This window comes from Schistocerca gregaria, chromosome X, assembly GCF_023897955.1.
Source record: "Schistocerca gregaria isolate iqSchGreg1 chromosome X, iqSchGreg1.2, whole genome shotgun sequence".
Taxonomy (NCBI): domain Eukaryota; kingdom Metazoa; phylum Arthropoda; class Insecta; order Orthoptera; family Acrididae; genus Schistocerca; species Schistocerca gregaria.
In genome coordinates, this window is record NC_064931.1 from 250,967,873 (window position 1) to 250,985,826 (window position 17,954).

The 17,954-nt window shown below is 43.6% G+C and overlaps 1 protein-coding gene across 1 annotated transcript in view; it reads right to left on the reverse strand.

Annotated features, from left to right (window-relative positions):
* LOC126298759 (uncharacterized) overlaps nucleotides 1-17,954 on the reverse strand; it is a 628,974-nt gene that overhangs the window by 66,739 nt on the left and 544,281 nt on the right. Inside the window, exon 8 of the mRNA XM_049990206.1 lies at nucleotides 11,261-11,325. Within this exon, the coding sequence (XP_049846163.1) occupies nucleotides 11,261-11,325 (65 nt within the window). The remainder of the gene's footprint in view (nucleotides 1-11,260; nucleotides 11,326-17,954) is intronic.

The following is a 17,954-nucleotide window of genomic DNA, read 5'->3' on the forward strand; positions in this document are numbered from 1 at the left end:
GTGAAACACTCTTGATAACAGTGTGACCAACTGATACACAAACAGAGTTCTGTACTTATAAAAAATAGGATACCTTACTTTTGGGATTACCCTCGTATTTCTCTTTGGGGAAGATCATAAAACGTTATTCCACCCAGTGTGTTAAGTTGCCGCTCGTGCTGAAGTAGATTCTCCGCGTACAAATGTATTTTTTTTCTCGTCTGAATTCTGCAAATCGGCCTGAAACGCCGTACATTCATTCGAGAAATTATCTGCAAGCGTAGCTAAAGTGGGAATATATCGCAAGTATTTTCAATATGGACACATTTATATCTTTACTGTTACGGTGCGACCAAAAATTTAGGAAATTTACAGGAATGACGTTCATTACTTTAATTCGCATCTACGAAATAAATTTAGTTTTTTATAGATCCACTATCTGCAACAATAAAAATATTTATCTCTCCTAAAACAGTACAGCATGACCACTACAATTTCTCTTGCCAAATTCTCGGTATAAACATTAGTTTATGCTTCATCGTTACTTCGTCGATGATACATTGTCAATCCGTAAAGTCTGTCAGTGATACGCTTGGAGGTGAGAAATAGGAACGGAAATATTTAACTTTAAAATAATATTCAATATCATTCAAAACTGTGCTGTCTTGTCACAGAAATAAAAACAGGCACAGGTTGGAACATTGACTGTGGAACATACACGCGTAAATAAAAACATAAACAGCATCATATGTTTTATAGAAAGTAGGTTTCAAAACTTGTGGTGTTTACAACAGCGCTATAAAAATGTAGCTTTATCGTTTCTGGAGAACAGAGATTCACTTGACTGGACGACGTCCTGGTACAAAATATTCTCCGTTTTCTTGCCGCGTCAAGTCTGGGATTTCTGTATGATTGACTACATTTTTAGTTCAATAGCTCACACAGACACTCAAAACTGATGGTTTACAGTAAATGTGGTCGTCGTGCAATGGTGGATGGTGTGAAATGGCTCTGAGCACTATGGGACTTAACTTCTGAGGTCATCAGTCCCCTAGGACATAGAACTACTTAAACCTACCTAACCTAAGGACATCACACACATCCATGCCCGAGGCAGGATTCGAACCTGCGACCGTAGCGGTCGCGCGGTTCCAAACTGTAGCGCCCAGAATCGCTCGGCCACTCCAGCCGGCTCATCGATTTAGGGAAACCACAATAAACATAAATCTAGATTGCCAGACGAGGCATCGAACAGGTGCCGTCCCAACTGGGAGACTAGCGTTCAAACCCCTGCATCACCTCGATCGGAATGCTAGGAGATACGATTCGAGCTAACGAGAATGTAACTGATTCGAGCTTCATGTACCATTTTTACGTTCTATGTTGCAGTTCTGAATCATTTTCAGTCTATGGATCGCTGCTTCCAATGGGTCGCATTTAAGTATTTTTCTATTAAATGGAAGTCTTCAACATAATGTGCATAATGGGTGTTGTTTGCCGCACTGTCGCCAGACCTGATTTCACTGACGATTTGATGAACTGTTACTGCTTCAACTAAACCACTGTTTTTGCGTATTTTCACGATATCCATGCAGCGTGTTATAGCTGCTAACAGTGAGCAACAATTCATACATATGCAACGCATCTCAGATTCGATTTAAATTTTATAGTCATTACGTGGTTTCATTTTACATAATTTCTGCGGCCGGACACAGATATTTGCTCCGTAAAACCGATTCTAATGGCGTATCATTAATCGTTAACCACTGATTATGCAATATCCCGAGGAGAGGCGGCAAAATTAATAAAGTTGGTTGGAGTACACGGACGCACAACGGTGCAGCCACGCGAGTAAATATAATATTTCAAAGCGGTCGCTGAAGAGCCTATGAAGCCCCTAAAGGCTTTTTATTAATTAACTCGCACAAGTGGTTATCCAAAAGCACTGAATGTAGAACGGCTTTTTTTTTTGCTCACGAAAATAAACACGACAAAAGTAGGACCTCGGGAAACCTCTCATTGTCATCGATGGGTAGGCAGTGATGTCTGAAAAAGAGCAGCCAATAAATGGGAGAGGGCCACAGCGCACCTACACCGCTGAAAACGGCCGCGCTCGCGCGCACTCCCGCACACGCACACACACACACACACACACACACTAATTCATCGCAGTGTTGCCAAGTTGCCGCGTATTACGCGTACTGCTCTCATCCTATTTGACAGCTAGGTCATTACCGATGGATAAACTAACTTCAAAATTTTACGGGCAGAACAATTTTGTGGCATGTCTATTTTAGTGAAAGGTACAAGTTTCTCATAAAGGTACCATGTGTCCATAAATTAGAGAATAATTTTGCAGGAAAAGAACATTTTCGATAGGAAACGCGCTTCCTCATGCCAAAGAGCGAAGCACATGAAACGAGGACTTTTTTTATGCAATTTATAGCACTGTATACCCTTCATTCATTTGGAGAGGACATTAAAAATAGCGAGCTTCGAAGATGGGACTATGTATGAGCTCAAGTCGTAAGAAACGAAATTCTCCGTGCTGGCTCACATGTCTGCCAGTTCGGGTAAGCATGGCTTGTGATGTGTGCCCCCCCCCCCCCCCCCCCCCCCCAACTGACCCAACGCACAGCGTGACGGCACGCGCAGCGTCGGTGCCGAGCGGTATGTGCGGAGCGGCGTGGTCCGGGAGCGTGTATCAATGTATCGTTCTACTGAAGTAAAAAAAGGGTTCAAATGGCTCTGAGCACTATGGGACTTAACATCTGAGGTCATCAGTCCCCTAGAAATTAGAACTAATTAAACCTAACTAACCTATGGACATAATTAAACATAACTAACCTAAGGACATCACACACATCCATGCCCGAGGCAGGATTCGAACCTGCGACCGCAGCGGTCACGCGGTTCCAGACTGAAGCGCCTAGAACCGCTCGGCCACACTGGCCGGCTCTATTGAAGTAGCTGAACATTATACAACGTGTAAATTGTACAACGTATACATCGTGCAAACATTTTAATGAATTTTATATGTTTACTGGTGTAAAAAGAAAGACGTATATCGTTTAAGACACGAAAAGTTTTCTGTGTTTCTTGTAAAATTTAGCCAATCATATGTATACGTTCTCTCAAACTCATCGAATCAGTTACATCAAAACTGGAGATTTTAGATTACTGTCACATCTCGGATGAATTTCTCAGGACGCCCATGCTCCGCTAGACGCCGCCGCGAGCGCTTAAGAGTGCACTGCGATCGCACGAGCGCGTGTTGCGTACAGGCCGCAAGGTGCCGCCACGAGCGCAAACCGACCGAGTTCGGCCAGCTCTCATTTTGTTGGCATCTCGTTCTTGCCTATTCCCTTATTTGCTTAGATGCTTAGCTTTTATTCGTTTGTGGCTCATGTTATTGTGCTCTCTTTCAGCCATTCTGATTGTTTTGATTTACTCCCAACTGAGAAGTGCTAATTTTGGCATTTCACTTTTGCATATTTCTCATTTTGTTAATAATATGCTCCTTAGCTTTTTACAGTTAAATTGATTAACAAAGTCTCATGTACTGTTTGTTCATTTCAGCCTGTTCATATTTTGATGTTCTTTAAATACTGCAATAATTATCGGAAGCATTTCCTCCCTTAAACTTGTGTATAGTATTCTCGATGTAGAATTTGTTCAGTGACACAGGTGTAAGGTTTTGAATATAAATTATATACGAAACTGTGCTTTAAAAGAAATTTATTTTTTCAGTTTGTACTACATCAGACGACAATTTTGTGATATGAGGGAGAAATTTGAGGGGCGAACCCATGGAAATAGTCTTAAGTGATCCCCTTTAAAAAAAAAAAATTGTATGACACTGAAAGACGTGACATTGTAGGCACCGAAAATTTTTATACTTCACAAGGAGCAACTTATTTTCAGTTGTCTGCGTGGCTACTATCTTAATTTTTAAATTTCTTCCGTGTCTGAGTGCTCACTGAGCAGTTTCTTTCGTTTTAATAGTCGTGTAGCGTACTGTTGCTTGTATCGACCGTCGTATCGTACAGGCTTTTGTTTGTTTGTTTTAGTTAGAATAGCTCAGTGTCAGTTAGACCGTCACAGAGATAGCTGCAATAGATAGTGCAAGAACACCATTTTTTGTGAATTATTTTTTCGAGCTTCAAATAGGAGCGACTTGTCTTCAGTTATCTGTGTGGTTACTATTTAAGAGTGCATTTCCACCATCTTTAGTATGGACAGGAACTGTGATTGCTGTGTTCAGATGCGAGCTGAGTAGATGATCCTTCGCTCATAGCTCAAGGCAGTTTTAGCATTAGCCACACAGCTTGCGCCTGTTGCCAATGAGCATTACTGTGAAGGGCCGGACGTGGGGATCCGAGGATCCCCCACGTGTCCCCTGATCGGTACACTATTGTGGCTGCGTCGGGTACTGCCCGCACTGTCGTTGACCCCTCACCCATGATTCCAAGGTGTGACAGGAAGCGAAAGACTTTCTAGTGTGTGTGTGTGGGGGGGGGGGGGGGGGGGGGCTTCGGAGAGCCTCCCTGGGTCGTCAGATGAACAGATTTCGGGCGCTCTCTGTGGCTCACAAAGTCCTTGGGCCAGTTACAGCCTCAGATGCGTAATATGGTGATATGACTGCCAAAGAAGGGAAGAAATCCAGTGTCACTCTGTGTGCATACTGGGAGGAGTCATCCCAGATGCGGAAAGGCTGCTTCTGGATACCATGAAGAGCACAGGGTGCAGCCAACCGCAGGTGGTGCCTCATGTCGATACTAATAATGTCTGTCGCTTTGGGTCGTAAGGGATTCTCTATTGTTTCGGGCGGCTACTGACGTGGTAAAGGCTGCCAGTCTTTATTCCGACATGCAGGCGGAGCTCACCATCTGTAGCATTGTCGACAGAACCGACTGTGGTCCTTTGATGCAGATCCGAGTAGAGGGTCTGCGTCAGAGAATCAGACGGTTCTGTGACCGAGTAGGCTGCTGTTACGTCGACTTGCACCTTTAGGGTGGTTGGTTTCCAGGTTCCGCGTAAAAGGATAGAGGTACACTACACACAGGAAACGGCTACACGGGTAGCAGGAGGTATGGGGAAGAAACTGGGCAGCTGTTTGGGTTAGACAGTCTCGGGAAACTACAGAAAAGGGTGCCAGTCTAAAAGGGTCCGGGGAAAACACAGTACGAAGGTAGATCTAGCAACAACTTGTTTTGTAGTTGTAAATCAGAGCTCCAAGGGCTAACAGAAAGCCTTGAAGCTCAAATTATTATAGGCATGGATAGCTAGCTAAGCCCGAAAATAATTTCAACCGAAATTTTTACAAAGGAATAACCGTGTTCAGAAAATATAGATTAAATATAGTTAGCGGTGGAGTGTTTATTGCCGTCAGAAGTAGTTTATTTTGTAGTGAAAGTGAAGTAGATAGTTCCAGTGAGTTAGTATCGGTAGGCGTTGTACCTGAGAGCCGGAAGCAATTAATAATTGGTTCCTCTTATTAACCTCCGACAAAGATGATACACTTGCTGAAGAGTTCAAGGAAAACTGGAGCATCATCTGAAATACGTGCCCCACTCATACAATTATAGTTGGTGGTGACTTCCATCAACTCCAGAAATGTTGGCGAAAATACATGTATAAAGCCGGTGGTAGGACGAAATCGTAATGAATGGCTTCTCAGAAAATTATTTTGAACAATAAGTACAGAGACCCGTTCGAATAGTAAATGGTTGCGAAGACATACTTGACATCTTACCAACACATAATCGTGAGCGAATAGGGAGCAAGATGAGGGATACAGGGATTAGTGACCACAAGGTTGTTGTAGCTATAACATCCAAATACACCACAAATAAACGCAAGATACATCTATTTAAAAAGCAGAATTCGCTTGAGCTTTCCTAAGAGACAGTCTCCACTCCTTCCAGTCTGACTATGTAAGCGGAGACCAGATGTGGTTTGAATTCAGAGAAATAGTATCGATGATAATAAAGAGAGATACACGAAATAAATTAATGACGGATGGTACTGATCCCCCATGGTACACAAAACAAGCTAGAACACTGTTGCAGAAGCAACGAAACAAGTGTACCAAATTTAAAAGAACGCAAAACCCCAAACATTGGCGAAGTCTTACAGAAGCTCGAAATATAGCGCCAACTTCAAATCAAGATGTTTTACAGAAAATCCAAAGAGGTTCTGGTCGTATGTAAAGTACACCGGCGGCAAGACACAATCAATAACTTCACTGCGTGACAATACTCGTAATGTTACTGATGTCAGTGCCACCAAAGCAGAGTTACTAAATACGGTTTCCGTAAATTACTTCACCAAAGAAGACGGAGTGAAAATTCCAGAATTCGAATGAAGAACAACTGCCAACATCAGTAACTTAAAAGTAGATATCCTAGGTGTAAAGAAGCAGCTTAAATCAGATACTAAAGGTAAGGCCTCCAATCCTGATTGTATACCAGTCGTGTTTCTTTCAGAGTATGCTGACACGATAGCTCCATACTTAGCCATCACATGCAATCACTCCGCTCGTCGAAAGATCCGTACCGAAGACTGGGTAGTTGTACAAGTCACACCAGTATCCAAGAAAAAAACAGGAGTAACGTCGATTTGCAGTAGGATTTTGGAACATGTACTGTGTTCAAACATTATGAATTACTTCGAGGAAAATGATTTATTGGCAAACAGTCAACACCGATTGTGGAACACAACTAGCTCTTTATTCTCAAGAAATTATGAGTGCTATCGATCGGGGCTGTCAAATTGATACTATAATTTTAGATTTCCATAAGGTTTTTGACACCGTTCCTCACAAGCGACCTCGAATCAAAGTGCGTGCCTATGGAGTATAGTCTGAGTCGTGAGACTGGTTTAGTGATTTCCTGTCAAAAAGTCAGACTTCGTAGTAACTGACGAGCAGCCCTAGGGATTGGGTTGATTTGGGGGAGGAGACCAAACTGCGAGGTCATCTGTCTCATCGGTTTCGGGAAGGAAGCCGGCCGTGACCTTTCAAAGGAACCATCCCGGCATTTGCCTGAAGCGATCAGGGAAATCACGGAAAACCTAAACCAGGATAGCCGGATGCGGGATTGAACCGTCGTCCTCCCGAATGCGAGTCCAGCGTGCTAACCGCTTCGCCATCTCGCTCGGAGCAGCTCTCTTAGAATGTTTGCAGGTGATGCTATCATTTACTGTCCCGTTAAGGAATCAGATGATCAAAACCAAGTGAAAAATGATTTAGACTAGGTATCTGTATGGTGCAAAAAGCAGCAGTTGACTCTAAATAACTTTAATGGAAGATGAGAGGTCATCCTCATGAGTACTAAAAGAAATCCGTTAAATTTCAGTTACACGATAAATCGCACAAATGTAAAGGCTGTAAATTTAACTAAATACGAGGGTCGTTCAATAAATAATGCCCCATTTTTAAAGCCATTAACATACATACAAAAACATCCTTATTGGTTCTTCACATTTGATGTTTTTTCTGTACGCCGGTGAAGTTTCGAACTGTTCTGGCAGATGGCAGAACCGTAGTACAGCGTCAAAATAACGTCTACATACGACTCACGTTACAAGCAGCGTGCTGTTATTGAATTCTTATGTGCAGAAAAAGAAACCGTGGTGAACATCCTTAAAGGTTGGTGTGCAGTGTATGGCGATGCTGCAATTGATAGGATACAGTTGGGCGTTGGGTAAGGAAAGTTACAGCTTCAGGAAATGCAGAAACAGAGCTCCATGAGCAGCCATGCTCGGGACGTCCTGTCACAGCCACTGCTACAGACATGCTGAACCGTGCGGATGCCATTATTCGTGCCGACCGGCGCATCACGACTCGACAGTTGGCTCTACAGTTGTCGGTCAGCATTGTAAGTGCGTCTGCAATGATAGAGACTCTCGGATATTCAAAGAGATGCTCACGATGGGTTCCACGAATGTTCACAGAGGACCACAAGATTCAAAGAAAGGCCGTTTCATCTGAACTGTTGGAACGTTTTGAGACTGACGGAGAGAGAGGCCTTTCTGTCACGGATCGTTACGGGGGACGAAATCTGGGTGCACCACTTTGCACCAGAAATAAAAAGGCAGTCCATGGTGTGGCACAACAAAAGAAGAAATTCAAGACAACCCCCTCTGCCGGGAAGGTCATGGTGACAGTTCTCTGGGATTGTGATGGCGTCATTCTCGTGGATGGGATGGCAAGAGGATCAACCATTAATTCATAGGCATACTTGAAGACTCTGAATAAACTCAAGAACCGTTTCCGACGTGTTCGATCGGACAAGAATCCAGCAGAAATCTTACTCCAACACGATAATGCACGCCCACACACAAATATGAGAACCCGAGAACACATCGCCAAATTCGGTTGGACGTCATTGCCTCATGCACCATACAGTCAAGACCCTCGGACTTCCATCTCTTTGGGCCGCTTAAAGATTCTCTACAGGGAACAGACTTTGAAGATGACGAGAGTGTCAGTCATACAGTGAAAACATGGCTACGCCTACAGGACAAGAGCTTTTACCAGCAGGAAAACATGTTCTTCCACAACGTTGGCGTACGGCCATAGAATGTGATGGAGACTACGTAGAAAAATAGACATGGACAAAAAATGTTGATGTATATTGTCTCCAAATTGTGACTCTTAAAGCAGATATGTTCTAAGAAAAAAATGTGGGGCATTACTTATTGAACGACCCTCGTACTTATGGATTAAGATTATGAATACATGAACTGGAACGATCACATAGATAATGTTGTGGGGAAAGCAAACCAGAAACTGCGATTTATTGGCCGAACACTTACAAAATTCAACGTCTACTAGAGAGACTGTTTACATCACGCTTGTCCGCCATCTTGTGGAGTACTGCTCTATGGTGGAGATCCGTATCAGAATTGCAGCTCGGTTTGTATTGTCGCGAAATAAGAGAGATATGCCACGGCCACGTATATGATCCTCGAATTTGGATGGCAATCACTAAAGCAAAGGCATTTTTCGTTGCAGCAGTATCTTCTGATGAAATTCCAGTCACCAGTTTTCTCCTCAGAGTGCGATAATATATTGTTGCCATCCACCCACATAAGGAGAAAGGGCCATCATCATAAAATAAGAGAAACCAGAACTCACAAGCAAAATTTTAAGTGTTCGTTTTTCCCGCATGCTGTTCGAGAGTGGAACGGTAGAGAAATAACTTGAAGGTTGTTCGATGGACACTCTACCAGTCACTTAGTTGTGAATTTCGGAGTAATGATGTAGATATAGATTCTGATGTATAAGGATACAGTTCAGAACATTTTCTGCAAAGTTGGGTCGAATACTTTCAAGAAATTGGGAATATGGTACCTCACAGGAAAAGACAAGTTCAAATATTTCGGTGAGATTATTTATTCGGCATTGGTAAATTGGGAAGTTAACGAAGGAAGAACTGAAAAATTACAATGAGCAAAAGAATTCAACTTGGGCAGATGTAATAAAAAAAATTCAGTTTCAAAGTGCTAAACTACGACATTATAATTTGGCTGTTAAAATAGAAGCATTTTATAGATCTGAAACTGCGATAATTAGAGGCGTATCTTAAATCAAAAAAATCGAAAAACATGAAAGAAAAATGTTTAGATACATCTTAGGGAAAAAATGTGAAAATGTGATTTAGATGATGATGAAATTAAAGAAAGTCTACGTAGCTAGTGAAAAATCGCAGACAGAATCCCGAAATAGCGACTGAAATTTTATGGTCGCTTACGTAGAATAAATACAAGAATCTACCTAAAAAATTCTTAACTTCGCGTTATCCCAGTAGAAACGAAAACAACAGATTAACAGGAATAAAAAATTGGCATACATTAAGATACCTTTCAAGACAGAACATAATTTCGAACCATAACTAACAACCAAAAGCTTGATGGAAAAGAAGTGCTACATATATTCAAATTCTGTCTTCATTGAACACAACGAATTTTTAAAAAAATTAAAAAAGAATATAGGTCACCTTCATATACCATCAAATCTATCCGAATTCGGGCTATAACATAGTCAGAAGTTAACAGTACAAAAGGCTGTGACAAAACGGCTAAAGCTATATAAATTTCTGGTCTTGCAAGAAGTCCAACTGAAGTATAAACCAAATCATGTTAAATTTTCGTCGGGCACAGTAACCAGGAACGATAAAGATTACAGTTCCTTCAGCCCCTTGTTTTTAGCGATGTATATTTTAATTTCATTCCGATATCATAAATAGCTACTATATCTGGAACTGGGTCTATGAGGATCCTATTCTTCTAGGCGAATATCTCCGCTATAAGAGCATGTAACAGCAGCTCTCATGTCCAGCAAGGATGCGCTAACAGCGTATAATTTCCTTGATGTCATTAAACTGCATTCTAAAGCGAATGATGTGGAATGTAACTGAAAGGAGAAACGTCACACTAGTTATAGAAAGTCAGTCAAGTTACCTGATGATAATTTCCCAGATAGGAAAACAAGGGCAGAGGTTTAACGACCTGGTATAATAACGACGTGCAACTGAAGAGGCTGTACCACCTGTAACAAGAGGACTTGATGCACAACACACTGAGTGAATTCATTATTAAACTCAAAACTGTGATATTTACATGAGATTCCCATATAGAACTGTACTGAAACAAGTAAAACTACCTCGGAATCAAAGTCTGAAGGTAGGAAGATCAGGGTTTAGCGTTCCATCGACAACTAAGTCATTAGAGATGGAGCGAAAGTTCGGATTGGGAAAGATGGGGAAAGAAACTGGACGTGTCCTTTTCGAAGGAGCTATCGCTTCGGCGATTTAGCAAAACTGTGGAAAACTTCAATATGGATTAGCGGACTGGTATTTGAACCGCCGTTCTCCCGTAAGCGAGTTCAGTATTTCAATACCGCGCCACTTCGCTAGCTATCAGTGTATGATATGCAACAAAACGTGTCGTTGCATGTCTTGCGCGACTACAGAAGTATGAGGATATGCACGGTTGTATTTATCTGTCACTAATAAGTTACAAGTACTTCGTATTTTATTAACGACGAAAATATTTACATACAAGTTCTCAAAGCGTCACAGTGAATATGATTCTAGATCAGTAAACAAGGAAATTTTTGGTAATGCCAGGACGATATGGCGTATGAAATAAAGAAACACGGAACTGAGAGGAGTGCAGAAGAAGAATTACTGCCAAGCATTCTTCAAATTGAGACTGAAGCAGATACTATTCCTTATAGTTTCCACTTAAATATGGAATCTTGTTGTGTACTCACCTGTCTGCAGTTCAATGACGTGAGGGTCCCTCCGGTAGAACTGCATACACATGTAGCCGCTCTGGCTGCAACACACAAACACGGACTATTATTAGTTGTCATAAGCCAATATGCCACCAAATCCACCCATAAAACTATTGCAAGTACATAATTGTCTCGCAGAACAACAGGATGACTGGATGTCACAGGAGGTACACAAAAGGAAATGCGAAAAATGTTTTTTTAATAGCCGGCAAATATTTTGACTGCGATATCTCCAATTGAAAGGAATGTATACTGTCTTGAAAAGAGCTTAAAAGATGAAATTTAAGAAAAGTAACACAAGGGTAATAGAATGTATACGAATAAAATTAGGTGGTGCTGGGGAATTGGGTTTAAAATGAGAGCCTGTAAGAGGTAAACTATTTCTGTTATTTGTACAACAAAACAAATGAGGTTGACCGAAGTGGAGAGGATATAAAATGGTGACTGACAATAGCAAGGTAAGCATTTTTGAAAAAGATGACGTTATTGACATCGACTACAAATTTAAATGTTAGAAATATTTTCAGAAACCATTTGTTTGGAGTGTCGCCTCGTACGTCAGTGAAATTTGGGCGATAATCAGCTCAGACAAGAAAAGAATAACAGCTACTGAAATGTGGTGCTACAGAAGAATTCTGAAGATGAGATGTGTGGATGGGATACTTAGTGAATAAGTTGTTGTTTTGTGGTCTTTAGTCCGAAGACTGGTTTGATGCAGCCGTCCATGCTATTCTATCCTGTAGGAGCCTCTTTATCTCCAAATAACTACTGCAATCTACGTCTTTCTGAATCTGCTTACTGTATCATTCTCTTGGTCCCCCTCTACGAGTTTTACCCCACAAACTTCCCTCCAATACTAAATTGGTGATCCCTTGATATTTCAGAAAGTGTCCCATCAACCGATTCCTCCTTTTGGTCAAGGTGTGCCACAAATTTCTTGTCTCCCCAATTCTATTCAGTACTTCCTCATTAGTTATGCGAGCGAACCATCTAATCATCAGCATTCTTCTGTAGCACCACGTGTCGAAAGCTTCTATTCTCTTTTTATCCAAATTGTTTTATCGTCCACGTTTCACTCCCATACATGGCTGCACTGAAAACAAATACTTTCAGAAAGGACTTCCTAACACTTAAAGAATTTCTCTTCTTTGGAAATACTTTTCTAGTCACTGCCAGCCAACATTTTATATCCTCTCACTTCTCCCACCATCCGTTATTTTGCAGCCTTAAGTGTCTCGTTTCCTAATCTGATTCCCTCAGAAACACCTAATTTAATTCGACTACATTCCATTGTCCTTGTTTTACTTTTCTTATATCCTCCTTTCAAGACACTGTCAATTTCACACAATTGCTGTTCGATGTCCTTTGCTGTCTCTGATAGAATTACAGTGTCATCGGCAAACCTCAACATTTTTATTTCTTCTCTCTGAACTTTAATTCCTATTCCAAATTTGTCTTTTGTTTCTTTTACTGCTTGTTCAGTGTACACTAGGTAGCCGCACGGTCTTGGCGCTTTGCCACGGTTCGCGTGGCTCCTCCCGTCGGAGGTTCGAGTCCTCCTTCGGGCATGGGTGTGTGTGTTGTCCTTAGCATAAGTTAGTTTAAGTTAGATTAATTAGAGTGAAAGCTTAGGGACCGATGACCTCAGCAGTTTGGTCCCATAGAACTTACCACAAATTTCCAAAATTTCAGTGTGCATGCTGCATAACATTGGGGGTATGCTACAACCCTGCCTCATCCCCTTTTCAACCACTGCCTCCCTTCCATACCCCTCGACTCTTATAACTGCCGCCTGGTTTCTGTAGAAGTTGTGAATAGCCATTTGCTCCCCATATTCTACCCCTGCTGCCTTCAGAATTTTAAAGAGAGTATTCCAGTCAACATTGTCTAAAGCTTCCTCTAAGTGTACAAATGCTATAAATGTAGGTTGGCCTTTCCTTGACCTATCTTCTAAGATAAGTCGTAGGGTCAGTATTGCCTCGCGTGTTCATAAATTTCTTCAGAATCCAAACTGATCTTCCCCTAGGTCGGCTTCTAGCAGTTTTTTCATTCTTCTGTGAAGAATTCGGGTTAGTAGTTCGCCTCCATGACTTATTGTACTGCCGCGTGGTATTAGCCGAGCGGTCTAGGGCGCTGCAGTCATGGACTGTGCGGTTGGTCCCGGCGGAGGTTCGACTCCTCCCTCGGGCATGGGTGGGTGTGTTTGTCCTTAGGGTAATTTAGGTTAAGTAGTGTGTAAGCTTAGGGACTGATGACCTTAGCATTTAAGTCCCATAAGATTTCACACACATCTGAACATTTTTTGAACTTATTGAACTGATAGTTCTGTAATTCTCATGCCTTTCACCAACTGTTTTCTTTGGAATTGGAATTACTGCAGTCTTCTTGAAGTCTGTGGGTATTTCGCCTGTCTCATACATCTTGCACACCAGATGGCACAGTTTTGTCATGGCTGGCTCTCCCAAGGCTATCAGTAATTCTGGCGGAATTTCCATTTAGATCTTTGAGAGATGTAGTGAATCGAGTTGGGGAAAATTAGGGCAACAAGAAATGTAAGTCACACATTTACGAATAGAAGGGAAAAGTTGATAGCGCTCATCGTGAGGCACGAAGAACTCGTCAGTTCGGTGATGGAGAGATGTGAGTGAGATAAAAATGTTACAGGGAGCCCAAGGTTTGAACACAATAAGCAACTTAAAAGGGATGTAGGTTGCAGTAGTTATGCAGAGTTTAGGAAGCTTGCACAAGACAGAATAGCGTGAGACTTGCATCAAATCAGTCTTGGAACAGAAGACCTCAACAACACCAATAATCAATTACTGTACAAGATTTTCGTTGATACGACTGACGGAAAACTCTGTAGGCCAGACGACAACCTCAGCCCAGCAATAATATACAAATTTTAAAAGTAACTCGCTAGTTTAACTCTACTGGCTTTGGTGTCTGTGTGCAGTGATCTGAAACCGAGCTGGGGGAGGAGACACACAGAACACTTTCTTACAAAGTAAAACTCAAAACTATTAAGATGTATTTATCAATCACTAAATATACAAATTTATAATACACTCCTGGAAATGGAAAAAAAAAACACATTGACACCGGTGTGTCAGACCCACCATACTTGCTCCGGACACTGCGAGAGGGCTGTACAAGCAATGATCACACGCACGGCACAGCGGACACACCAGGAACCGCGGTGTTGGCCGCCGAATGGCGCTAACTGCTCAGCATTTGTGCACCGCCGCCGTTAGTGTCAGCCAGTTTGCCGTGGCATACGGAGCTCCATCGCAGTATTTAACACTGGTAGCATGCCGCGACAGCGTGGACGTAAACCGTATGTGCAGTTGACGGACTTTGAGCGAGGGCGTATAGTGGGCATGCGGGAGGCCGGGTGGACGTACCGCCGAATTGCTCAACACGTGGGGCGTGAGGTCTCCACAGTACATCGATGTTGTCGCCAGTGGTCGGCGGAAGGTGCACGTGCCCGTCGACCTGGGACCGGACCACAGCGACGCACGGATGCACGCCAAGACCGTAGAATCCTACGCAGTGCCGTAGGGGACCGCACCGCCACTTCCCAGCAAATTAGGGACACTGTTGCTCCTGGGGTATCGGCGAGGACCATTCGCAACCGTCTCCATGAAGCTGGGCTACGGTCCCGCACACCGTTGGGCCGTCTTCCGCTCACGCCTCAACATCGTGCAGCCCGCCTCCAGTGGTGTCGCGACAGGCGTGAATGGAGGGACGAATGGAGACGTGTCGTCTTCAGCGATGAGAGTCGCTTCTGCCTTGGTGCCAATGATGGTCGTATGCGTGTTTGGCGCCGTGCAGGTGAGCGCCACAATCAGGACTACATACGACCGAGGCACACAGGGCCAACACCCGGCATCATAGTGTGGGGAGCGATCTCCTACACTGGCCGTACACCTCTGGTGATCGTCGAGGGGACACTGAATAGTGCACGGTACATCCAAACCGTCATCGAACCCATCGTTCTACCATTCCTAGACCGGCAAGGGAACTTGCTGTTCCAACAGGACAATGCACGTCCGCATGTATCTCGTGCCACCCAACGTGCTCTAGAAGGTGAAAGTCAACTACCCTGGCCAGCAAGATCTCCGGATCTGTCCCCCATTGAGCATGTTTGGGACTGGATGAAGCGTCGTCTCACGCGGTCTGCACGTCCAGCACGAACGCTGGTCCAACTGAGGCGCCAGGTGGAAATGGCATGGCAAGCCGTTCCACAGGACTACATCCAGCATCTCTGCGATCGTCTCCATGGGAGAATAGCAGCCTGCATTGCTGCGAAAGGTGGATATACACTGTACTAGTGCCGACATTGTGGATGCACTGTTGCCTGTGTCTATGTACCTGTGGTTCTGTCAGTGTGATCATGTGATGTATCTGACCCCAGGAATGTGTCAATAAAGTTTCCCCTACCTGGGACAATGAATTCACGGTGTTCTTATTTCAATTTCCAGGAGTGTAGGTACCTAAAACCTGCAACGTATGTAACTGAAAGAGTACATTGCCTGACACAAAAAGCACGTAAAAGGAGAGTAGGAAACGAAGAAAACTTCGCGGGTTGAGAGGGTATGTGATGGTATTTCGGTGATCACAAAACCATGGTAATTATTGGAAATATGAAAAAAAACGTAAATTAGTTACAAACCTCGGTGTGAACACTCTTTATTCATCATGTAAACGTCACTACAGATATTAGAATTTAGGTCATGACATGTTCGACATGCCTGACATCATTCGCGGTGATGTGGCGCAGACTAACAGCGAAATTCTGCATGACTCGCAGAAGTGTCGGAACATCGATGCTGTCGATGACCTCGTGAATGGCTTGCTTTCAGCGCGGCACTGGTTTTAGGGTTATTGCTGTACACCTTGTCTTTGATATAGCCCCACAAAAAGGAGTCACTGTCGCATGTGTTCAGATCCGGAGAATATGGCAGCTAATCGAGGCTCATGCAAATGCTGTCTGGATACCCCAGAACCAAAACGCGGTCAACAAAGTGCTCCTCCAGGACATTACTCTCCTGCTTCGATGCGGTTGAGCTACGTCTTGCATTAACCACATCTTATCGAAATCAGCGTCACTTTGGATAAGGGATATGAAATCATCTTCCAAAACCTTCACGTACCGTTCGGTAGTCACCGTGCCATCAAAGAATATCGCACCGATTATTCCGTGACTGGACATTGCACACCACACAGTCACCCGTTGAGGGTGAAGAGACTTTTCGATCGCGAAATGCATATTCTCAGGCCCCAAATGCGCCAATTTTGCTTATTGACGAACTCATCCAAATGAAAGTGGGCTTCGTCGCTAAACCAAACCATACATGTGCATACTAATTCCCATCATGCCCGCGGCCAACCGTGCAGTTTCAACATCCTAACGGAAACAGTTCAGAAGTTATGACGATTTTATTTCATATAGTTCAGTAATTCTCACCCTGTATCAGAATCAGCCTGGAGGCATGCATGGATTCTATTGGGAATGGTGTCATAAAACTGTCCTATCCTCTCCTGAGGAAATCTGGTCCACAACCGTTAAATAAATGTGAATGTCGTGTGACTAGGGCCTCCCGTTGCGTAGACCGTTCACCGGGTGCAAGTCTTTCGACTTGACGCCACTTCGGCGACTTGCGCGTCTATGGGGATGAAATGATGATGATTAGGGCAACACAACACCCAGTCCTGAGCGGAGAAAATCTCCGACCCAGCCGGGAATCGAACCCGGGCCCTTAGGATTGACAGTCTCACGCGCTGAACACTCAGCTACCGGGGACGGACTCCACAAGCGTTGTAAATGGTTCTTGAAATCCTGAATACTGGCACTTAGACGGACTTGACGTCCGAGACGGTCCCACACATGTTCTGTTGGCGACAAATCTGGTAATCTTGCTGGCCACCGGAGTATTTGAACATCGAGCACACAGGTCACAGAGTCGCATGCGATGTGTGAACGAGCATTGACCTGTTGAAAAATGGCATCACAATGCTGTCGCATATGAGGTAAAACATGAGGACGTAGGGTGTCCGTGAGGTACCGTTGTGGGTCTGAGTTCCACCAGTCACTACCAACAGCGACCTGCGGTCATGCCTGATGGCTCCCCACACCATTATTCCAGGAGTAATTTGCAAGAACCAGACTTCTCCTCAGGTCACCGCCGTGTTCGCTTACCAGCCGTCTGTTTTGGTGTTAAAGACAGCCTACTTTTGGGATGGTAATTCCCTAGTCTGGCTGCTTCTATTGTCCCCCCCCCCCCCCCCCCCCCCAATGGTGCTGGATGATACAGAATGTTGCAGGGAGTCAATTACCTTCTCTCAAATGGCACGTGTATATGTGGAGGAGTTACGATGTGCTTAGACACAATACAGCAGGCCTCCCTTGTGGTCAGACGTGATCTACCGCAACCTTGACGACGAGTATGCTTACCTACACGGTACAAGGAGTTCAACACCGGGCAACTGTCACATTCAAAGGCCCCACAAATGTGGATATAGCACTATTCGATCAGCCGCCCAAATGGAGACCCACTGTCAGGTGCTGATAACGTTGTCTGTCACTAGTCTGAAACTAGCGTCAAGTTCGTGTTGTTGATGAAGACGAAAAACAATGAAGAAGCTGTAATCTGGTGCAGGGCATATAGCT